The 24,624-nt window shown below is 42.3% G+C and overlaps 1 protein-coding gene across 3 annotated transcripts in view; it reads left to right on the top strand.

The window, feature by feature from the left end:
- BMP2K (BMP2 inducible kinase) overlaps positions 1 to 24,624 on the top strand; it is a 244,914-nt gene that overhangs the window by 146,958 nt on the left and 73,332 nt on the right. For all 3 annotated transcript variants that reach the window (XM_077476181.1, XM_077476180.1, XM_077476182.1), the window contains exons 7-9: positions 11,544 to 11,676; positions 15,587 to 15,690; positions 20,487 to 20,566. In XM_077476181.1, the coding sequence (XP_077332307.1) occupies positions 11,544 to 11,676; positions 15,587 to 15,690; positions 20,487 to 20,566 (317 nt within the window). The remainder of the gene's footprint in view (positions 1 to 11,543; positions 11,677 to 15,586; positions 15,691 to 20,486; positions 20,567 to 24,624) is intronic.

Below are 24,624 nucleotides of genomic sequence, written 5' to 3'. Positions count from 1 at the left end.
CAAGTGGTGGCGCTGTGCTACTGTCCCTGATCTACGACGGTAGGTTAGGGACAAGGGTCTCTTCCCCACAACCCTGGGCTGTGGTTGTGGGGGTCTGCAGGCTGTGGCCTTTTTGGAATTTGAAAGCCCCCTTTTAACAAGGGGGCCCCCAGATCCCACCCCCCCTCTATGTAAATGAGTATGTCAAAGAGTCAGTTTTTGACAATTCATTTATTTAAAAAAAGTACAAAACAGTGCCCCCACCGTACCCAAAAATGAAAAGAAAAATGCTCCGCCCTCTGTGAAGGCAAACCAAATGGCTGGATTGCCCTTTGACAGTTCTTATATAGGTAAGGGCGGGGCCACCTGGTGACACCACCCCCCTTGTGATGGCATGGTGGCTTGCTGACGTCACCAGGTGGTGGTGCCACCTAGTGATGTTGCCGAGTGGCCCGCCCTTACCTATACTGTCTAACAGCAATCCAGCCATTTGGTTTATATTCACTTTTGCCGATTTGCTTTTTATGGTTGAGGGTGCAGCGGGCGTCATGACGGACAATGAATCTACAGCGGTTACACTGTTTTTACATTTTTAATAAAGGAATTGTCAAAAACCTGTCTACTGTTTTTATTTATTTTTACACTTTTTTGGTGAATAGGAAGGGGCTTGCTTGTCGCCCCCCCTTTCGAGACCTGCAGGGCTGAATGCTCGCATAAGGATCTGTTATGGATTTTGGGGGGCCATACCAGACCCTTAAAAAAAAAAAAAAAGTTACATAGCCGGGTGCTGGTGATTAGAACCCAGAGTCAATTTAAATGTGGTTTGACCATTTTTTTTTTCTTTAGAAATGTCACTTTTGCCTCAGCAGGTTCTATACATGGCACAGATGTGCCACTTTACAGGCAGACTAAGGAGACCCCCCAGGAACTATATTTAAAGCAATTTTTCATTTTTATTGTTTCACTTCAAGCAACATTGAAATCACTGCTCCTGAAAACCCGATAGTTTAAAAAAAAAATGTTTGCATTGATGCATGTTCGCCAGGGCAGTACCCGGACTCCCATGCCTCTTTTATGGTCAATTACTTGCAAATAAGCCTTCAAACTGGGCACTTTTGATTTCTCATGTTCGGCTCCCATAGACTTCAATGAAGTTTGCCGTTCAGGCCATAACTTTCCCCCTGTTTGGGAGTTCTGCTGCAAACCGAGCAGGAAGTGTTCGGCCTATCTCTAGTTATAATCCATCTCCACTTTATCAAAAAAAAAAAGTTTTGCCTTTAGTTATTCTTTAACAGCCTGAGACAGAACCATGAACCAGAACCAATGATGGCTTTTAGAAGGGAGTTGTAATTGGCTGGCTGCATGGTTGTGCCCACAGCTCTGTCATATGCTAATTCTAGCTGCTGAATTTGCACAAAAAAGGAACCATGTGATTTGCATATGCATTAAGAATATATTGACAAACCGCACCCCAGCAAGCCGCATGCTGTGATCCCTAGACACAACCAAGGACACAGCCATTGCAGAACAACTTCATGAAAAGCAGGACTGGCCTGGTCAGTTGACAAGTATGTTGTGCATGTCCACCCCTTCCCCTGCAAAAGTTTTTTGTTGCTTTAAAGTGTGTAGTCTAGGATTGTTTGTATGTGTGTTTGGACACATTAGTCTTCCTCTGTATCCTGCACTAAAAATAAATAGGCAGCACTCCAGGCAGCTACTTTTCAAGCTTCGTATATTTGTGAAAGGAAGCGTCGTATAAAGACATAACAATATTTTGTAGTACATGCACAAGGTCTACCCACAGTTCCTCTATCTGGACAAAGGCAAACTTTGAGCTACAAGTAATTGTATACATTTTCATTAGAACGGGGAGAAGATTTAGGCTAAAAGTACAGCAATTAACATGCTTCAATTCACATGGATAGATACAACTGCATCATGCTCCTAGCACACGCACACTACTTCAATGGTGGCATTGATACATGGAGCTGCCCTTCCAGTACACATGGCTCTTTCAACAATTTTATATCAACAGCATTTGAGCATTTGGCAACAGTGTCCAATCTGCAGTATATGTGCATTAACCCATCATTGACCAGTCTGTAGTGTATGTACATTAGCCTCTGAGTGATCTGCCATCACAGAAGAAGCACTAGCCCCTGGGCTACCCAGCCCTAACTCCTCAGTGACCTGTCTGCAGTGTACGTGATCTGCTTTGTTTTTGCGACAAGAGCCTCCAGATGACTCATGCAGGCACTGTCTGCTTTCGGGGACACTTACTCGCATCCATGCTTCTGTCACATTAAGACCTTATGTTTACTGCGTCCCCATAGATGCAGGTTCCAGGTGCATAAAGAAGCAGGAGTTCATGGTGTACAGGCCTCAGCGTCTGTGTAAATGAGGCCACAGTTGGCCCGTTCTCTAAACAATGATTTTTACCTCTAGTCCTTCTCTGTAAAACCCTCTACATGAAGAGATCAGCTACCATCTTGCTTCTTTATAATTACAATTTTGTAAATGAGTTCAAAGTGCATTGTGTGACACATTTCTCCACCCGTCATTCACCTGTATGGCTTTACCCATATTTATAGTGATTTCTTTATCGTACATCATGAGACACAGAGCACCATAGTAATCACTATGTGGGTATATAGGCACCTTCAGGTGATGGGCACTGGTATACCCAATAGAGGAAGTTCACTCCCTATATAACCCCTCCTCCTACCTCAGTTTTTTCGCCAGTGTTCCAAGGTGTTGGTCACGAGTGAAGATGTGCTCTGAGGAGCTCCAGGAGGGATCCATGCTGGATTTAAATGGCCTCCACAGACCGGATCCATCCAAAGTGTCACTGAGGCCAAGATGGATGGTACCCGGGCCTCGTATAGGAAGCACAAGGTTTTGCCTGTAACGCCTCTTTGCAGGGCTGGACCCAGGACCCAGGGCTTTTTGGTCATGCACACATTACCTAAAGTTTTTTCTGAGGGGTGCTATACAGGTCCAAGGGAGTGGAACCCTGATAAAAAGGGACCTGGTCCTTGAGGGTTTGCTAAACACAGCCTGCCGTGTTGGGTGAAGTTTGGATCTGTCTGACGTCAGCAGTATCCTGCGGCGAAGATAAGGTAAGGGAAGAAGCCTAGGAACTGTAAAAAAGTCCACCTATGGTTATTTCTTCATGAGTAAAATGTTGTCATGCCTTAAAGTTTCCACTAGAGGGAGTAAATACACATACCTTAGTATGTCGCTTCTCAGTCAGCTCAGTGTCCCAGCAAGCCAGGTGCTATTCCTCATTCAGAGAACAGTATTTCCCCTGGGGGAAGGGAGGTACAACAGTAGTTTGTACAACACCCCCCCCCCCCCCCCCACACGAAGGGTGTGGCGGCTTTCCTATTTCGCTTATCCCCACAGAAGCTCTTAACTTTTTTTAAAAATCCCGCCTCCCCAGCCCTCCCTTCCTCCCCTCTCGCTGGGTCTCCACTGATTAAAGCAGCGATGCCGTTAATGCGTGAGAACTACAGCTAGTTTTAACAAGGGGGAGGACGTGTTGAATGACGGGGCATGGCTTAAAGCACGGCGTCATGTGCAGGAAGCAAGTCCACAATAAGCACACATCGCAAGTCACAGACGCTTCTCAGTTAACAGCTGCGGTCTGGCACACAGGACACAGGAGCGCTGGGGGCACGGAAGGATGCATACAGGCATTTCCAGTACAGTAAATAACATTTATACTCCGCACCAAAGCATTGTTTTTGCTAGACTGTTGCTCAGCGAGTTGTGCATTTACTTAGTGCCTCTGCTTTTTGTGCTCAGCACTATGGCTCCCAAAAAAGGCACCACAAAGGTACCAGAAATCCCACCCCCAGGTGCTGGGAATTCCAACTGTGCCACCACACTGCCATCCTCTCCTGAAATACCAGATATGGCAAGCCAGGGTGAGTCATTGGAACCAATTGGTGGTGCAGCTGCTTCTCACATCTCAGTCCTTGTATACATGACCAAAGATGCATTTTCCTCCGCCCTGCAGGGTCTAGAAGGAAGATTAGAGGTTTTAATTGCATCCTCCATCCAAAAGGATAGGAAGCGTGTTAGATCTCCCTCCCCCACCTTTAACCCTCTGCCAAGGGATCAGTTGGTACAGAATGAGGTGTTACCCTCAGGCAATCAGGAGGAAAGGCAAACCGAGGACTCCTCTACAGAGGAGGCAACAGTGGATGAACCTTTTTTGGCCTCGCAGTCTGAAAAATTGCTGGTACAATCTCTTACAGAGATGGTTTGTACCACTTTCAAGCTACCCCTACTGGAGTCAGTTGAAAGTTCTATTTCTTCTTTAGGTTCTTTGAAACCTTCACAGCCTTTGCACGCATTTCCTGTCCATGCATTACTAGAACAGCTTATTTATGCTGAATGGGATCACCCGGATAAGCATTTTCTCCCTCCAAAGAGCTTCACAGCACTCTAGAAGGGAAATCGAAAGAAAAAGTAAGTGAACCAACAATGCACTAGCTTAAAGAAACCTATTTAGAAAATAAAAAACTAAGCTTTACAACCCCTTTAAGGATCCAACAGATAAAAAGTTGGAATTCCTGTTAAAATCTACTTTTTACTTGGAAGGTGCCGTTACTCAGCCTGCAGTCGCGCAATAGGCATCTGCCAGTCCCTAAAGGACCAGTTTAGACGGGCCCTTAAGGAGGTTCCTGCACAACAAGCCGAAGGTTTTGGCCGAACTACCAAGGGCATTATATCTTGCTATAGACTCCATGAAAGATTCTATTCACCAGGCATCCCGCCTTGTGCTTGTGCTAGTACATATGCGTAGGATCCTGTGCTTAAAAAGTTAGTCAGCTGAAGCACCAAGCAAAAAGCTCCTGACTGGTTTTCCTTTTCATGGGGATCGGCTATTTGGGGATGATTTGGACAAATGCATCCAAATGATTTCTAGTGGGAAAAGTACCGTTTTTGACAGTCAAAAGAAAGTATAAATGCCCTGCATTTAAGCGGACTCTTTCTCCTGCGCCAGGGGCATCCGCCTCTAGGCAGTGGCGATGGCCTCCGCCGTCAGACTCTAGAGGAAAGGGTCAGGCCCAGGCTCAAAATTCCTGGGGGAGGAGGCCTGCAAAGTAGAATTCCAAAGCCTCATCATGAATGGGGGGCCCCCCCTCGCCAGACTTCTGCAATACTCAGTCTGGCAAGAGGAAATTCAGGACAGATGAGTGTCCCTAGGATACAAACTTGAATTTCAGGAGTTTCCACTGTCTCGTTTTCTGAGGTCTAACGTTCCCAAAGATCCAGGGAAAAGGCAATCTATGTTTCGGGCACTAGACCGATTACTGACTCAAGGGGTGATAATACAAATCCCCATAGAGAAGAGCAAGGTTTGGGGATTTATTCAAACCTCTTTACGGTACCAAAACCAAATGGAGATGTCAGACCCATCCTAGATCTAAAGAATCAAAATCAGTTCCTGAAGATCCACTCCTTTCACATGGAGTCAATCAGGTCAGTGGTGTCTATCCTACTAGGAGGAGAACTTCTGTTGTCTATCGACTTCAGAATGCATATCTGCATGCCCCTATATTTCCTGCTCACCAAAGGTGTCTGCGGTTCAAGGTAGAACAGCAGCATTTCCAGTTTGTAGCCTTACCCTTTGTCCTGGCCCCATCTCTAGCCAGGTTAAGGGCACAGGGCATAACAGTCTTGGCGTACCTAGACGATCTATTGCTAATAGACCAGTCAGTGGCTTGTTTGGAACAAAGCAGTTACCTGGAAAGTCTGGGTTGGATTCTCAACCTAGAGAAATCTTCCTTAAAACCTCTAAAAAGGCTGGAGTACTTGGGTCTGTTCATAGACACAGCCCAGAAAAAAGGTGTTCTTGCCTCAGGCAAAGATCAACTTCATAAGAGAGCTGGTGTGGATGGTCAGGTTAAAAGGAGCTCCTTCCATTCGCCTTTACATGAGGTTGTAAGGAAAGATGGTGACTTCATTAGAGGCAGTTCCCTATGTCCAGTTCAATTTGTTGCAAAACAGTATCCTGTCTGCTTGGAACAAAATTATTCAAGCTTTAGACTTGCCAATGCGGCTGTCCCCAAGGGTGTCCCAAAGCCTCAGTTGGTGGTTACTAACCCAGAATCTGCTGAAAGGAAGATCCTTCAGACCAGTTATCTGAAAAGTGGTAACAGAGGCCAGCCTTTCAGGCTGGGGAGCAGTACTAGAGAAGACAACTGTCCAGGGACAGTGGTCAAGAACCGAAAGAGCCTTGCCCATCAACATCCTAGAGATTCGGACAGTGCGTCTGGCTCTGAAGGCTTGGACTTTCAGGTTATGGGATTGTCCTGTCAGGATCCAATCAGACAATGCCACAGCTGTGGCCTATATCAATCACCAAGGGGGCACCAAGAGTCTTGCAGCGCAGACAGAGGTGAACCATATTGTAACTTGGGCAGAAAGGAATGTTCCGAGCCTATTGGCAGTCTTCATTCTGGGATATGAGAATTGGTAGGCGGACTACTTGAGTCACCAGCAGTTATTCCCGGGGGAATGGTCCCTTCATTTAATGGCTTGGCTATTGAAACCCACATTTTGAGAAAACGTGGGCTTTCTGGTTCAGTTATCTCTACCTTCATAAATGCAAGGAAGCCAGCTTCCAGAAATATATATTATAGAGTCTGGAGGGCTTATGTTTCCTGGTGTGAATCCAAAGGTTGGCACCCTCGGAGCTATATCATAAGCAGAATTATTGCCTTTCTACAATTAGGGGTAGAGATGAAGTTGACCTTAAGTACTATTAAGAGCCAAGTCTCAGCATTATCGGTCTTCTTTCAAAGACTGCTTGCTACACATTCTTTAGTCCGGGGTTTTATCCAAGGGGTGATGCAGTTTAATCTGCCAGTTAAATCACCTTTGTGCCCTTGGGACTTGAACTTAGTTTTGTCAGTGTTACAAAAACAGCCATTTGAACTGATACAGCATATTCTCTTAGTCCTGACAAGGAAGTTAGTTTTCTTTGTTGCTATATCCCCCGCAAGGTTGCTCTTTCTTGTAAAGAGCCATACTTATGGACAGAGTGGTGTTATGCCCTCGTCCAGATTTTTTTATTTTTTTGGTCTCCGGTTTCCATCTGAACCAAGATATTGTCCTGCCATCATTTTTTCCAAATCCATGTTCCGGGGAAGAGGTCACTTCATTGTCTTGATGTGGTGAGAACGGTCAAAGTCTAAAGACGATTGCTCAGATTCAGAAGACTGATATCTTATTTGTTCTGCCAGAGGGTCCTAAGAAAGGACAGGCAGCGTCGAAATACACTGTCGCTAAGTGGATTTGGCAAGTTATATTTCAGACTTATGCCTTGTACACACGGTCGGACTTTCCGACGGAAAATGTGTGAGCCGATCGTGTTGTGGGCTCCATCTGACTTTTTCCGTCGGAATTTCCGACACAAATTTTGAGAGCTGGATCTAAACTTTTCCGACAACCAAATCTGATTGTTTAAATTACGATCGTGTATAGACAATTCCGATGGACAAAGTGCCACGCATTCTCAGAATAAATGACGAGATGAAAGCTATTGGCTACTGGCCTGTTTATAGTCCCGTTGTACGTGTTTTGCATCACCGCGTTCAGAACGATCAGATTTTCCGACAACTTTGTGTGATCGTGTGTATGCTAGACAAGTTTGGCCCAAAATCCATCAGAAAAAATCCAATGATTCACACAGTTTTGCACTCCTAGTTTTATTTTATTTTTTCCTAGACGTGTGGTATACTGAAATCAAGCTCATTTGGATTTTCGCAGTGTGTTTTGCCATACATGGTATTTGAGTACTGTTAGCCTGGCACAGCTTCTTGTACAGCTGGACCAAATCCTATTACGACCATCAAGTTTCCAAACAAAGGCTGGTTACACGTGGCCCTGGAAAATGATCATAAAATCTATAGAGCAGCTGTTTTTTATTCCACATTTTATTCCAGTGGGATGTGCTTTTTATTTATTTAGCTCAACAGATCCTCATAATAACACTGCTTCTTCATTATGCTGGAGTTTTTTTCATAACTGATTTTACAATTCTAAATGAAAGATATAATTTTTTTTTTTTACTATCTTATATATTTTTGGCTGCTCATCATGAAAATAACCTGTAATTTAACCTATCACGTACCATTTAAACGAAATCTGTTTCTGCAATTTCTGCTTCTATACTGTAATCATTTACGTTTATTCAATTTCACTTGTGTGACAACGATCAGGATTTTAAACTGTGTATGTCTGATTAGCCTCATCTTATAGTACAATTAGAATTAAACAACCTGGTCAGGGACTTAGGTTTGTCAGAGTTAAAAGAACTAGTGGGTTAAAAACTGCAAGGTTGGTGTTTGCTATCGTCAGGTACACATTTTTCTTTATTTTTAAGCCACCAAGATGATTTAAAGCTCAACTCTAGGAAACGTTGAAATGGGGCTCAACCGAAACAGATGCGGCTCAGCAGCCACTTGGCTGTTATCCACCGCTCCGCCCAGGTCTCCCAATGCTACCGGGAGGCCCGAGCGACCAGCCGGCACATCCGCTGGCTGGCCGAAGACCCGAACAAAGAAGATCAGTTTTTTCCTGGTCTTGGACCTAGTAACCTGATGTCATGTCATGACATCACTTCCAGATTACTGGCATCCTACAGATGCCAGTTTTAAAAAATAAAGTATTTAAAAAACGCTAATCTTGATGGTTTGAATACTTTCACATGCATGCACATCTTATAGACCCCATATCCCTCCATAAAGAGTACCTGTGCTGCCTATCACAAGGGATGTTTTACATTCCTTGTGACAGCAATAACAGTGACAACTTTTTATTTTTATTTTTACATGGTCCTTTTAAAAAGAAAAAGTTTAAGTCTACAGAATATCGACAGCTGATATCAGCTTTTGGCCTGAAAGGCAGCCCAAAAATCGCTATGGTATCAGCCCTGAAAAAAGGATATCGGTCGACCCCTAATTTTAAATGATCACTTGCACTGGGGCAGTGTCCGCACTACAAAGGTAATAAAGCAGAGGGCACTCCTTCACACTCAGTGGACTGTCTATTGGCCTCATCACAATCAATACAGGCCCTAGATTGCTGACTGCTGCATTGTGGGGGAGAAAAAGCTGTGGGGAGGAGTAAAACTTATTTTTTTTGTTCCCCTAGACCAAAATGAGCAGTTAATCTTTGCAGTGCAGGCACAGTCTGTAGTTGCCCGAAGCTGGGCTTTAATGAATTTCTTTGCACAGGTTGACAACCTCATTTTCTGTACTGACATTAGCGATTTATTCACAATTTGGGTTGTGAGTATGATCCAAGAGATTGGCGTCTCTTTATTGATTCACCAGTATTAAGCCTAAAGGCTGTCTTTAACAAAATCATGAATCAAGACCGCACTCCATAAAAGTTAAACCATGAAGTTTAATGTAGCTTGCTTCCAACACAGTCCCTGCCCTAAGCCATAACCCATATTTTGGACTTGGTCAGTGGTGTGTTCCTTTTCTACTTCTTTACTCAAGGCTTTCTTGTTAGACAATGGCAACATACACCCTTCAATACCTGTTTGCTATTCTACACACCCGAAAGAAACAAAAGAAAACATCGAACTGTTGTTGAAGCACATCAAGTGCAACTGTAAAATCTGTGGAGATCTAGAAGCAGTGGCTCTGCTGCTTGAAATTAAGCTTAGATATCCCAAGTACTGTTGTTGCTTATGTGAATGGGACAGCCATGTAAAAGAGTCACATTACAGTAAAAGGAAATTGTCACTCTTAAAGCGGGAGTCCGCCGGGAGTTCCGCCGTTTTTTTTTTTTTTTAAAGTCAGCAGCTACAAATACTGCAGCTGCTGACTTTTAAAATAATGACACTTACCTGCCCAGCGCGCCCGCGATGTCGGCACCCGAAGCTGATCTCTCGATCGTCTCTCGGGTGCTGCCGCCGCCATCTTGGGTATGGGAATCAGGAAGTGGAGCCTTTTGGCTTCATTTCCCGGTTCCCTACTGCGCATGCACGAGTCGCGCTGCGCAATAAGGATGGTCCCCGCTGTCTCTGGGATCCGTGTGTTTCCCAGCAGGCAGCAGGGGACTTTCGGGAAGGGGCGTAGATTCTGCGGAAAGGGGCGTACCTTCTGCAGAATCTACGCCAGAAGTCGGTGCAGATACCTGTACTGTACAGGTACCTGCACCCCCCTCCCCCCTGAAAGGTGCCAATTGTGGCACCGGAGGGGGGGAGGATTCCAATGAGCGGAAGGTCCACTTTAGGGTGGACCTCCGCTTTAAAGAATTTGGCTCCAGGACAACATAACCTAACACAGGAACCATTTGTTGACCCAACAAAGATGATTTTGTGTCCACTTCACATGAAATTCGGACTGACAAAACCATTTTTTTTTAATGATGAACAAGATAGGTGAATGTTTTTGGCTTTTTGAGACATGTTCTCAAGAATAACTGATGCCAAGATTGAGCTTTAGGTGATTGGACCATGGACTGTGGCAAAAAGAAAGCCGAAACAACTCTCCCCACTCCCAATTAGCCTCAGTTTTTTTTGCCAGTGCTCTTAGCTGCTGGACATTTTCTCTTCTCCCTACTGAGAGAATCTTACCTCCTTACTATAGAGGTTTTTCACTCTCTGATGAAATTCCATCAAGATGATTCTTCTGTCAAGATTCCTGCTACACCATAGCCACTGTGTCTTCTCCTGCAGCTTTCAGATCAGTCGACTCCTCGGCAATACCTTATTGGACTGTATCCAGACTCAGCCAGATGAAAGACGCAGGGCTGGTCTGTAATTTTGCTCACATGCACTGGATCCTGCTATAGGCACTCCCCTTGGTTCATAGGTACATAGCAACCTGTATAGTTATCCGCAGAGTGATTTACAAGTCTGGGGCCATGGTCTGTACCCTGTCCCTAAAGACCCCTGTGGGGTATACCCATGAAGGAGGGAGAAACCAGAATAGGGTATTTCCCTATTGTTCCTGTCTACAGAAGTTTTGGAAACTGTAATAAAAAGTGATTTTACTGAAGGGAAAAAAAAACTTTTAACCATGCATGCATCTTTCTACTTGTCTGTGACTAGGCGTAAAGTGTATATAAACTCTAATATTGAACTTCTCATTTTTTCCCCCTTTTGGTCTGTTATACCATTGAAAGTGTTTGTTATAGCTGTTTGATAAGTGTAAAAAAAACTGTTAATCATTTCAGAAATTCAACATTGTCTGTGTCCAGTGTAAACTTCCTGTGTTATCACAAGGAAAGTAATTAGCTTTCAGAAATACTTCTCATGGAAATACAGTGTGATTAGCCTTAATATTGTTCTGGTAAAACTGAACACGGCTGACAATACTCGGTACACAAAAATATGTTGTCAGCCCACAGCAAGATTTTGCAGCTGAGTGCAGATCAATGGGTATTTGTCTGATATTGCAGGTTGTTGTTTATTATTATTTTATTTTATCCTAATATACATTTTTTTTTTATTGCTTATTTACAGACTGTACCTATCTGATATTCGTCTAGATGAAAAATTTGCATTACTCTGTGCTTTCTGCTTTCAGGCTCTCGGCTGCTTATTGTACAAGCTATGTTTTTTCACCCTTCCATTTGGAGAAAGTCAGGTTGCCATCTGTGATGGAAGCTTCACAATCCCTGATAATTCTCGATATGACCACAGATTGCATTGTTTAATTAGTAAGTACCCGTTTTGAAAAATATCAAATATATAGCAAAAAGTAAAAATATAAACAATTTACTATTTTCTAGCTGCTCATACGTCGTGAAAAAGAATCACTCAATAATAGTATATTAAATGTGCCACGCCTAATCACTTAGTGATATGTGATCAAATTCAAAACATTTCAGTAATAAATCAAATAAAACATGACAAAATAGTGTTCAGTTCACTCAATACAGCAAATCTTCCAAAATATGTGAAAAAGTGTACTCCCAAAGCAGCAAGCCTTCACTGACTGCCAAAGGTGTCTGCTTACCTTCAATATACAGTGCCTTGCGAAAGTATTCGGCCCCCTTGAACTTTTCAACCTTTTGCCACATTTCAGGCTTCAAACATAAAGATATAAAATTTTAATTTTTTGTGAAGAATCACCAACAAGTGTGACACAATTTTGAAGTGGAACGAAATCTATTGGATATTTTAAACTTTTTTAGCAAATAAAAAACTGAAAAGTGGTGCGTGCAAAATTATTCGGCCCCTTTACTTTCAGTGCAGCAAACTCACTCCAGAAGTTCAGCGAGGATCTCTAAATGATCCAATGTTGTCCTAAATGACTGATGGTGATAAATACAATCCACCTGTGTGTAATCAAGTCTCTGTATAAATGCACCTGCTTTGTGATAGTCTCAGGGTTCTGTTGAAAGCGCAGAGAGCATCATGAAGACCAATGAACACACCAGGCAGGTCTGTAATACTGTTGTGGAGACGTTTAAAGCCGGATTTGGATACAAAAGGATTTCCCAAGCTTTAAACATCCCAAGGAGCACTGTGTAAGCAATCATTTTGAAATGGAAAGAGTATCAGACCACTGCAAATCTACCAAGACCTGACCGTCCCTCTAAACTTTCAGCTCAGACAAGGAGAAGACTGATCAGAGATGCAGCCAAGAGGCCCATGATCACTCTGGATGAACTGCAGAGAACTACAGCTGAGGTGTGAGAGTCTGTCCATAGGACAACAATCAGTCGTACACTGCACAAATCTGGCCTTTATGGAAGAGTGGCAAGAAGAAAGCCATTTCTCAAAGATATCCATAAAAAGTCTCGTCTAAAGTTTGCCACAAACCACCTGGGAGACACACCAAACATGTGGAAGAAGGTGCTCTGGTCAGATGAAACCAAAATCGAACTTTTTGCCCACAATGCAAAACGATATGTTTGGCGTAAAAGCAACACAGCTCATCACCCTCAACACACCATCCCCACTGTCAAACATGGTGGTGGCAGCATCATGGTTTGGGCCTGCTTTTCTTCAGCAGGGACAGGGAAGATGGTTAAAATTGAGGGGAAGATGGATGCAGCCAAATACAGGACCATTCTGGATGAAAACCTGTTGGAGTCTCCAAAAGACCTGAAACTGGGACGGAGATTTATCTTCCAACAAGACAATGATCCCAAACATACAGCAAAATCTACAAAGGAATGGTTCACAAATAAACGTATCCAGGTGTTAGAATGGCCAAGTCAAAGTCCAGACCTGAATCCAATCGAGAATCTGTGGAAAGAGCTGAAAACTGCTGTTCACAAACGCTCTCCATCCAACCTCACTGAGCTCGAGCTGTTTTGCAAGGAAGAATGGGCAAGAATTTCAGTCTCTCGATGTGCAAAACTGATAGAGACATACCCCAAGCGACTTGCAGCTGTAATCGCAGCAAAAGGTGGCTCTACAAAGTATTAACGCAAGGGGCCGAATAATTTTGCACGCCCCACTTTTCATTTTTTTATTAGTTAAAAAAGTTTCAAAAATCCAATAGATTTCATTCCACTTCACAATTGTGTCCCACTTGTTGGTGATTCTTCACAAAAAATAAAATTTTTATATCTTTATGTTTGAAGCCTGAAATGTGGCAAAAGGTTGAAAAGTTCAAGGGGGCCGAATACTTTCACAAGGCACTGTAGGCCTTCTCAAAAAAGGTCAAATATGCATTTAAAAAAAACATCATAATTCAGGTAAGTATCGGAAGTCTTCCAAACCACACAGTGCTTTGGCCCACGTCAGTTATCTCTTAAAAGTCAGCTTATGGATTAAATAGCCTGTCCAGTCCAAGGGAATTAATCCCACATATAAGATGGAAGGGCATCCATAGTGTTTTCAGTATAAATTAATTCAATAAAATAAATTAAATAAAATTCACATTAATAAAAGTAGATATCCATAATGGCAAAACATGATGGGTGGAGCTTGGTGTTCTAATTGATATTGATATAGGTATTGCTGTGACTGTGTGAAGTGACCTGCACTTTAAATGTGTATCATCCATTGCATTAACAACAAGTGCTGTACCACAAAGAATTGTACATACAAGTGAATGATCTGCTTTTTTTAATGCAAGTTTTTTTTTTTACTGTATTTATCGGTGTATAACACACACAGGCGTATAACATGCGCCCCAATTTTAGGTACGAAGTTTAAGGAAAAAAACTGGCATTTAAATAAAGAACTTTGAAGCAAAATTAGAGTCACAGCTCATCAATGCACCCTGCTCAGAGCCCATCTGCAACCATTAAACTGCAGCCTATAAATTGACCAAAAATGCAGCATGTTCAGTGCCCATCTGCAGCCTCACTTTTCTTATAATTGCAGCCTCGCCAGTGTTGGATTATCCCTGCTGTCTCTGAGGGAAGAGGAGGAGCGAGCGCCTCTGAATTACACAGAGCCGCAATCTCCTGTGTACCCAACACTCCGTCACTCACAGCCACACCTCCTGGCCCTGCTCATATGGTAGACAGAACAGTGGCCCAATGCGCGGGCAGGAGGAGTGGCTGTGGTTGGAGCATGGGTACACAGGAGATCTATGTAATTCAGAGGCGATCGCTCCTCAGAGGGATTGGTGTATAACATGCACCCACGATTTTCCCTTAATTTTTAAGGGGAAAAAAGTGCATGTTATACGCCGATAAATACGGTATTTATTTGTTTTGAAAAAAATGATATGGAGAACACTGTGGATGTTTGTTTTCCCTTTGGGCTAATATGTGGGATTAATTCTGCAGCTCCCCAACTCAAATCGTTTGTGTTTGTTGTCCATGTTTCACAGGTGCATGCTGGGAGGCAGGCATCCAGGAAACGGTCTAACAGTTAAATAGCAGAACAATGATGAGGTCATCTCATTGCTCACCTTTTCCCCTCCAATCAGCATGTTTCTTGTCAACGCATTTGCATGCAACACAGTTAAATGACTACAAGTGCTGCTCCACTCTCTCCCAGCATGGTGCTACTGTAAAAGTGTTTGCAAGAGACAGATCAAATTAGGTTATTAAACTATTTGATCAAACAATATATATAAGGTTAATAGTTTATTAGTAAATATCTAGCTACTTTATTTGTAATATGTTATATCTCCCTGGCATTTAGCTTTTATAGGAAACGTTGTGTTGGTTTAATGCAGTAATTTAGAATTTTATTTCAAATAATAAAATTTTTAGTGGGATTAATATACTTTACTCATTTAATAATTTATAAGCTTTTTGTAACTGTACTAGTTAGGGTAAGCCTTGACACCATTTCCATTTGTGGACTGCCAGACGTCCATACATCCCATGTGGAAATTCTTCCAATCCGTTAATATATGCTGCCAGTAAATGTTTAGAAGCAATAAAAAGTTAGACATGCATTGCTTGAGCCATAAAATAAACAGAATTTCAGACCTAGTTCTTGTCTGGAAGACATTTAGATATATTTCACAAATGTACCATTTATACAGAAAACTAACTTCTAAGATCATTATCATATTCTATTTTGTGAAATAATCCAAAACTGAATTTGAATATTTTTTTTGTCTGATGGCAACCTAGATTGCCTGAAATTTGCTGCCTTTATGTTTGGTATTAATGTTAACCTTTCTACTGTGTTAACTTTTGTTTTCAGGGTATATGTTGGAACCTGATCAGGAACGAAGACCTGACATCTACCAAGTGTCGTACCTTGCCTTTAAACTGGCCAAAAGAGACTGTCCATTACCTAATGTATATGTGAGTATTGCAAACCAAGTTGCAGTTTTCTCAAAATATTTATAATAGACCAAGAAAACAAAAACGTAAAACAATACAACAATAGGCCAATGAAATCTGGCTGGACCTGGTGATTGTTCCTGGCAAATGAGATCCTTCCTTGTGGTGTAAGTGTAAACACTGACAGGGGAAGTGATGTCACCTCTCCTCGTGTCGGTCTTTTCGTTCCAGACCAAGAGGAGAGAGCATCGAAAAGTGAGTTGCACCAACACTACACTGACACCAGGTCATATAGGCACACAATTCACCTCTCAATCACCGCCCCAGTTAACCCCTTCACCACCTGTCACTGTGTCACCCAGTGCAGCGTTCAGATTTTTTTTTTGATCGCTGTACTGGTGTCATTAATGACACTAATCAGTGTTAAGGACCCCCCCTAACCGCCCAATAAAGGCTTAACCCCCCCAATAAAGGCTTAATCCCTTCATTACCCCCTGTCACCTGTGATCACAGTTTAAGTGTCATGGGTGATGCAGTTTAGCTAGATTTTTTTTTTATAGCGTCAGGGCACCTGCCGTATTTTACCCAATAAAGGTTTAACCCCCTGACCACCCGGCGGGTGATCAAAGTTAGGTTTTAGCGTCAGATATTGTCTGCGTCAACCCATGCAGAGTCAAATCAGTGTCCGCTAACACCCACGCACGCACCATACACCTCCCTTAGTAGTAGAGTTTCTGAACGGATCGATATCTGATCTGATCAGATCTATATTAGCGTCCCCAACAGTTTATGGTTCCCAAAAACGCAGTGTTAGCGGGATCAACCCAGATACCTGCTAGCACCTGTGTTAGCCCCTCTGCCCAGCCCAGCCCACTCAAGTGCAGTATCCATTGATCACTCACTTACAAAACACAACACACATAACTGCAGCTTTCGCAGAGTCATGCCTGATCCCTGCAAACGCTAACAGTTTTTTTGGTAGCGTTTGCATCAGTCGCTAACAATCAGGAGCTTTTTTACCTGTGAGTCGCACTAGTGTATCAGTAAATTTAAAGATCAAAATATCAAATCAAAGGTACACTAGTGAAGAGGCCTACACGTTTCTGAGCATGGCAGATAGTGAAGTGGAAGTCACTCATCTGTCTGATTCAGGCTCAGAATACGAACCTGTAGACAGCAGCGGCACCCTGACAGATAGCTCTGACGACGGAGTTGTCCCTGCCAAGGTCAGGCGTACCAGACCCCGATCTTGTTCTGTTGCCGTTGAGGCGCAAGAAATGCAGGTCCCTCATATGGAGCAGAGAGCCAGTACTAGCGCCGCTATTCCTTCTGGCCTAGTACATCCTGGTCATACATCCAGCACTGCAGTAACACTTGGTGACGTGGCGAGTCCCATAAGTGCAGTTCAAGCTGGTGAGGTGGCAAGCACGAGTAGTGTCCTGCTGCCACCAAGAAGACGACAAAGACAGGCCCGTCGAGCCCATAGTGCCCTTGCTGCTGGATTTGCCAATCCTAATTGGGAACCCACCACATCTGCAGCACCCATACTGCCCCCATTCACTGGCCAACCCGGAATTCAGGTGGAAACAGTTGATTTTACTTCACTTTTATTTTACTTCTATTCGCTGTTTTTCACCGAAGATCTCTGTAGATCTATTGTGGACCAAAGCAATTTATTTGCTGGTCAATTCATCACCGCTAATCCCCAGCTGACCCTTGCCAGAGATTGGAGACTAATTACGGTCTTCGAATTTAAGACCTTCCTGGGCCTATCCCTCCTCATGGGCATAACTAAAAAGAGTGAGTTGCGGTCATATTGGTCCATGGAGCTAATTCGCCATACGCACGTGTTCTCTGCCTCCATGACCAGGACACGATACGAGCAGATCTTGTGGTTCATGCAATTCAACGATAATGAACTCTGTTGTCCTCAGGGTGACCCTGAATTTGATCGGCTCTACAAAATTCGGCCACTTGTAAACCACTTCAACCAACGTTTTTCAGCCTTGTTTACTCCCCATCAAGTTGTCTGGTTGTCTGTGTTGATGAGTCCCTGATTTCGTTTTCTGGCCGCTTGTCATTCAAACAGTATCTTCCCAGCAAGCGTGCCAGATACAGGGTCAAGATGTATAAGCTCTGTGACAGAGCCACAGGCTATACTTATAGTTTTATGGTTTACGAGGGAAGAGATAGTTACGTAGAGCCGGAGAACTGCCCTGACTACATAGGGAGCGCTGGTATGTCTGTGTGGGATTTGGTGTCACCCTTCTTCAGAAAGGGGTACCACTTGTATGTGGACAATTATTACACAAGCATGCCACTTTTTAGTCACTTGTTTAATTATCAAATTGGCGCATGTGGCACTGTGCGATCTAATCGCCGGGGCTTACCCCAGTGGCTTGTAGATTCCCGTCTTAGGCTGGGAGAGAGAGCCTGCTGGAGATGTAATAATTTGCTCGCTGTGAAGTGGAGGGAAAATAAGAATGTTTTCATTCTTACCTCCCTTCACGCAGACACGAATGTCTAAAACTCTTAGGCGACTGGTGTTGTGGAGAAACCCTTCCACGAATATAACCTTAATATGGGAGGGGTGGACTGGCTATCGGCTTTCATGTAAAAGCAATCCTAGCGGCTAACTGGCCTCTAGACTGCTTTTATAAGCAGTGGGAAGGAACAACCCCCCCTCCCGTCTTCCATGGTTTTCTCGGGCTCTCCTGTCCCAACAGGGAACCCAAGAATGCAACCGGTGGTTCCACAAGCTGACCATAGAGCTGATCCAAATGGTTCCAATCATCTCTATGGCATAAGAAACCGGAAGCTACAAGCATAAACAGCGCCATTGGGAAATTGGCAAAGCATTTTAGCACAACGATCTTGGCGTGGTCAGATGCTTTGAGGGCATAGGAGAGATCTTGGGTCTAATAGACCCCAATTTTTTCAAAAAAAAGAGTACCTGTCACTACCTATTGCTAGCATAGGGAATATTTACATTCCCTGAGATAATAAAAAATATTTAAAAATAAATAAAGGAACAGTTTAAAATATAATAAGCATAATAAATAAAAATAAATAAATAAAAAATAAAAAAAACACGCGGAAAGGCAAAAGCAAGCATCGGTCTGGTGTCATATGTGAATAGCAATTGCAAGATGCATGTGAGGTATCACCACGAAGGTCAGATCGAGGGCAGTAATTGTAGCAGTAAGCCCCCTCTGTAAATCTAAAATGGTAACCTGTAAAGGCTTTTAAAAATGTATACTGTGTATGTACAGTGCCTTGTGAAAGTATTCGGCCCCCTTGAACTTTTCAACCTTTTGCCACATTTCAGGCTTCAAACATAAAGATATAAAATTTTAATTTTTTGTGAAGAATCACCAACAAGTGGGACACAATTGTGAAGTGGAAAGAAATCTATTGGATATTTTAAACTTTTTTAGCAAATAAAAAACTGAAAAGTGGTGCGTGCAAAATTATTCGGCCCCTTTACTTTCAGTGCAGCAAACTCACTCCAGAAGTTCAGCGAGGATCTCTGAATGATCCAATGTTGTCCTAAATGACTGATGGTGATAAATAGAATCCACCTGTGTGTAATCAAGTCTCTGTATAAATGCACCTGCTCTGTGATAGTCTCAGGGTTCTGTTGAAAGCGCAGAGAGCATCATGAAGACCAAGGAACGCACCAGGCAGGTCCGTAATACTGTTGTGGAGAAGTTTAAATTTAGAAGTTTAGATTTGGATACAAAAAGATTTCCCAAGCTTTAAACTTCCCAAGGAGCACTGTGCAAGCGATCATTTTGAAATGGAAGGAGTATCAGACCACTGCAAATCTACCAAGACCTGGCCGTCCCTCTAAACTTTTAGCTCAGACAAGGAGAAGACTGATCAGAGATGCAGCCAAGAGGCCCATGATCACTCTGGATGAACTACAGAGAACTACAGCTGAGGTGGGAGAGTCTGTCCATAGGACAACAATCAGTCGTACACTGCACAAATCTGGCCTTTATGGAAGAGTGGCAAGAAGAAAGCCATTTCTCGAAGATATCCATAAAAAGTCTCGTCTAAAGTTTGCCACAAGCCACCTGGGAGACACACCAAACATGTGGAAGAAGGTGCTCTGGTCAGATGAAACCAAAATTGAACTTTTTGCCCCCAAAGCAAAATGAGGCATTTGATGCATTCTGTAACTATAGACCCTTAACCCTTTTGGGTTTTAGCAAATTACAAAAAATACAGTATAATATGGTACATACTCCCACTCTGGCTCTTGATGTATTAGGCACAATTTTACATAGCTAAAACAAGAGATTATGTATCTTTATTTAAAAGTGACAGGTAATTTTTAGTTGGTTTTGGTGAAATTAGAAATGAATACAGTCACAAGGCTTCTGCTTTAGGCTAGTGCTAAACCTTTGTGAATTTAAGCCATTGTATAAAAAAATTTAAATAGAAGAGCATTGTAGATTATATCGAGTGAAATATATTGATCATGTTGATTTTTTATTGTACCTCGATAAATCGATCTGGCAGGAGTTTGTGGCTAAAAAAGTGACTAAGGGACTAGGAAAGATGACTGTAAGCTTATTACAATTGACTGTATTTTTAATGTATGTCAAATATGGAGTACTTTAGTAAAATATTTCCTTTCATTCTCCCCCCCTCCCCCCATCTCCAGTGTTCTAAAATCATCGTTAGAAAAAAACTTTTGATTTGATTTTTTCCTAAAAATAAACAGTTTTTTTGCAGGAGAAAGAGTTGAAAAATGCATTGTGCATCGACAAAATGTCAATTAATTAAATTTTTTCTGAATAATTTTCCAGAATTCTACAATTCCCCAATCATTACCTGAGCCAATGACAGTGAGTGAGGCAGCTTCTAAAAAGAGTCAAATTAAAACCAGGTAAGATTACAAGAAGTGACAATGTAGTATTGACGGCATTAATCACAGATTTCTAACTGTTTTATATATACAGTACTGTGCAAAAGTTTTAGGCACGTGTGAAAAAATGCTGTAGATTAAGAAAGCTTTCTTAAATAAAAGTGGTAATTGTTTATTTTTATCAATTAACTAAATGGAAAGTAAATGAACAAAAGAGAAATCTAAATCAAATGAATATTTGGTGTGACCGCCTTTTGCCTTCAAAATGTAGCCTGCCCTACATTTATCTGTCTCTTCATGTAATCCCAAACAGGTTGGTTGATGATGAGATCCGGTCTCTGTGGGGGCCAAACCATCACTTCCCGGACTCCTTGTTCTTTTTTATGCTAAAGATAGTTCCCTAATGACATTGGCTGGGGCCAATCACATGCCTCCCTGAGATGTTTGGATAAGTAGCTGCCTTTATTTCTCAGCATTGAAGACACCATTGATTCTCACCAAATCTCCAACCTCATTTACAAACTTGCAAGGAACAACCACCACGCTTCACTGTTGCCTACAGACACACATTATTGTAAGCCTCTCCAACCCTTACCAAACGAACTGCCTCCTGCTACAGCCAAATGTTTCAGAATTTGGCTTATTGGTCTAGAGCAGTGATAGCGAACCTTGGCATCCCAGATATTTTGGAACTACATTTCCCATGATGCTCATGCGCTCTGCAGTGTAGATGAGCATCATGGGAAATGTAGTTCCAAAACATCTAGGGTGCCAAGGTTCACCATCACTGGTCTAGAGCATCTGCTGACATTTTTCTGAACCCCAGTGCCTATGTCTTCATGTATGGTTGATTCGCTTAGCCTTGTTTCTATATTTGAGGTATGGCTTTTTGGCTGCAGTTCTTCCATGAAGACCACCTCTGGCTAGACTTCTCTGTACAGTAGATGGGTGTTCCTGGTTCCCACTGGTTCCTGTCAGTTCTTTGCTGATGACACTGCTGGACATCTTTTGATGTGGAAGACAAGTAAGCATGATTTGTCTTTCATCTGCTGCATTAAGTGCTTTAGCCAATCACTAAGTCTATGGTCCTCAATGTTACCCGGTCATTGGTGTCCTCAGTGCTGAGAAATACAGACAGGTACAGTACTTATCCATCATGCCATACAATCAGGGAGGTGTGTGATTGGCCACAAATGTATTCTGCAGCAGGACAGCCGCCCCAAACATACAGCCACATCTGTGCACTGTGGTCTGCCATAGCCCAGTTGCAGTTAAGTTTTACAGTATATCTGTATTGGGAAGCCAATAATGCTTTCACTGTCTTGCTCTGCTCTTCTTTTTGGATGGCCAGGCCATTTTTGTCATCTTTCACTTTTGTATAACTTTTCGTTTGCAAGTTTCATACTTAGTAAAGACTTCCATACCATACAGTTTCTGAAAGAACAGGACTGGCAGAATAAAAAAGATGGCACCACTCATTTTTTTAGTTCCTATCATAGTTGTGCAAATCTTTATAAAATTTATATTTTTGGTAATAATACACTTGCAACTTCAACTAAATCTAAAAGATAAAACTATTGAGTTCAAGATTATGTAAACCCTCACATATACCCAGTGAAGAGAACAGCCTCCGATGATAGAGATGAAACAAATCTCCCTACATAAGTTTTACATATATATCTGCTGTCTTCATTTTTATATATTCTTTAGAATTCTTCCATGTTTATTCACAAATGGAAGAGATGGTAAACGTGTCATTTTTATTTATTATCCTTCCTGTTATAAATGATCAGCAGTGCTTAGTACTGAGTGCTCCCATATTCATTGGGGAAAGTCAAGTTATAGGCAGATGTGTTACAAACCCGTTTGCCATCCTGAGCAGTTCCAATCCTTCCTGCTGCGTGCCTGTAAAACAATCCACTTAACAATCCGCTGTGTTTGTCACTGCAGGCAAGGGAAAAGCAGCGGGGATTGGAGGGCACACAGGAGGTTGTGGAGAGAAACAAATTGGTGTTACACAGCAAGGAGGACCAGTGATGGGCAGCCGAGCGAAGGGCACTTTGCGGGGAAGCCATTACCTTTTTACTCAGTGGCTCCAATCAGTGGCTTTGTCAGATGCTGATCTCAACTATTCATTAAGCAGCAGTGTCTAGGGGACCCTTCTGCGATATGTTCATTATCGCTAAAGCAACAATAAGCTTTACAGCAGAAGGGCATGCAGCCAACATAAAACTTGCTGTGCTGACCAGTAGCAAGTGATTCTGCTCTGCTGTAAGCCATATGTTCCTGGCAGTGAATGGGTTAAAAGACAATGGCACTGCAACATACATGTATCTGTGGGTTAACTTTAACCGCAGTAACTTAGGTTACTGCAATATAGTAGTGTGAATGTAGCCTCAATTGTTCCAGGCTTCATGTAAATGCTCATAAAAATGTGTCCACAGAAAAAAAGTTTGCAGTGGAAACTTACTAACATACTGGGAAAAAAACAACGTATTCTTAAATGGCAAACATGAGCACACATGTGGCTGGTTTAAGAGCATGACATTTCTCATTTAATATTTTCTATGTGTAGCACAAAGTAATAAAAAAAACAACCCCTGGCATTGCTTGTTCTACTTTATTCTTAAAAACAGTTGAGTCTATAAAATGATGTTGAAAGATAGAAATGAAAAATGTAGGCAATTATTTAGAATTATTGAATCTCCATTTAAAGAAGAGCTGTGGTGTTGGATAGCTAGCCCTGCCAATCAGCCTAGCTATCTGACAACACAGATTAACTGAGGGTATGTTCACACCAGTCACAGCGACTGACACGTGATGCAGTAAAATCACTGCAGTGCCAATTTGCTGTTCACAGCACATTATACTATTCACTTTTTTTTTAAACAAACTTTATTTTGCCTCCTGTAGTACTGTGCTGGTAAAGTTGCCCATAAGTTCTATCGCACCTGGTGTGAACATTCCCTGAGACAGAATTCTGAGTGACTGCTCAGGAGGAGAGGGGCGTGACGGGCAGTGCAGAGTTTGCACAGTTCCACCCTCCTAAATCTGCCATCATCATCTTCTCCCATCTTCAATTTACAGGGTCAGGTGCTGCAGCCTGCTCTTCAGAGCATGGAACGAGTGAAAAATGTCAGCTTATGTGTTGTGAATGATTGCAGCTTGAGAAGGGAACTATACTAGTCTGAGACTAGTGTAGTACCTGGATTGTGCTATTGTTAGATTGTGTTTTTGTGAATGAAAACTCTCTTCTCATTCTGCAATAATTTTCAACATAAGCTCTCTTGCTCTCTCTTCCTACTGAATGGCAGGCTACGGCTCTGGACTATGTAAACTAGAGAGGAGAGATGAGGAGACAAAAGCTGCAGAATGTAGGGGGTATTAGGGGGTCAATGCTGAACCACCAAATCTCCCCACCCCCTCCATTAACAAGCCTATTTTTAAGCTTCAGGAGGGGTGGCACTACAGTCAGTAATGACCGAAAAATAAAGATTAATTTTATTTAACATCCACTGCTCAGATCTTATTGGGGACAAGTTTTCCTCCTTGGGATAAACAAACTTTGCAAACATAACATGCAGTATAGCTGCAGTTTTTTTTTACTTGATGTTTTATTTTCCATCCAAAAATTTAAATTTGCCTATTCATTTTGTAGTTGTTTTGGTAGCTGCCAGTACTGCTTATTGCAGAATAGTGGTGCTTTTTTTTCTGAAATTACTTTTGGGCTAAATAATGTAACCAGGGTGAAGGTAAGAGACTTGTAATCTTCTAAACACAGCAGGTGCTAAAAATCCTTAATCTTAGCAAGCTGTAACAAAATTGTTTCCATAGCTGGGGACTTACATCATGAGAGATGATGTGCCTGGGGTCTTTTCTGAAGTTAACAAGTTATTTCCCATGCTATGTCCCTCCCTAAAATTGTCATGCACTTCAGAAATTAAGCTCTTTTAAACTGTTTTGCACAGTGCAATTATTACATGATCTCAAGCCCATATGGATAGAGATGAGGTTCCAATATGCACAAAGTGTTAACCCTTGTATTTTAATAACAACGGTACCCCTTTAATAATTTTGTG

The sequence above is a fragment of the Lithobates pipiens genome, unplaced genomic scaffold (assembly GCF_037356315.1).
Source record: "Lithobates pipiens isolate NorthernLeopardFrog02 unplaced genomic scaffold, aLitPip1_a1.2 Scaffold_13, whole genome shotgun sequence".
NCBI lineage: Eukaryota > Metazoa > Chordata > Amphibia > Anura > Ranidae > Lithobates > Lithobates pipiens.
This window is presented reverse-complemented; position numbering and strand designations above follow the sequence as displayed.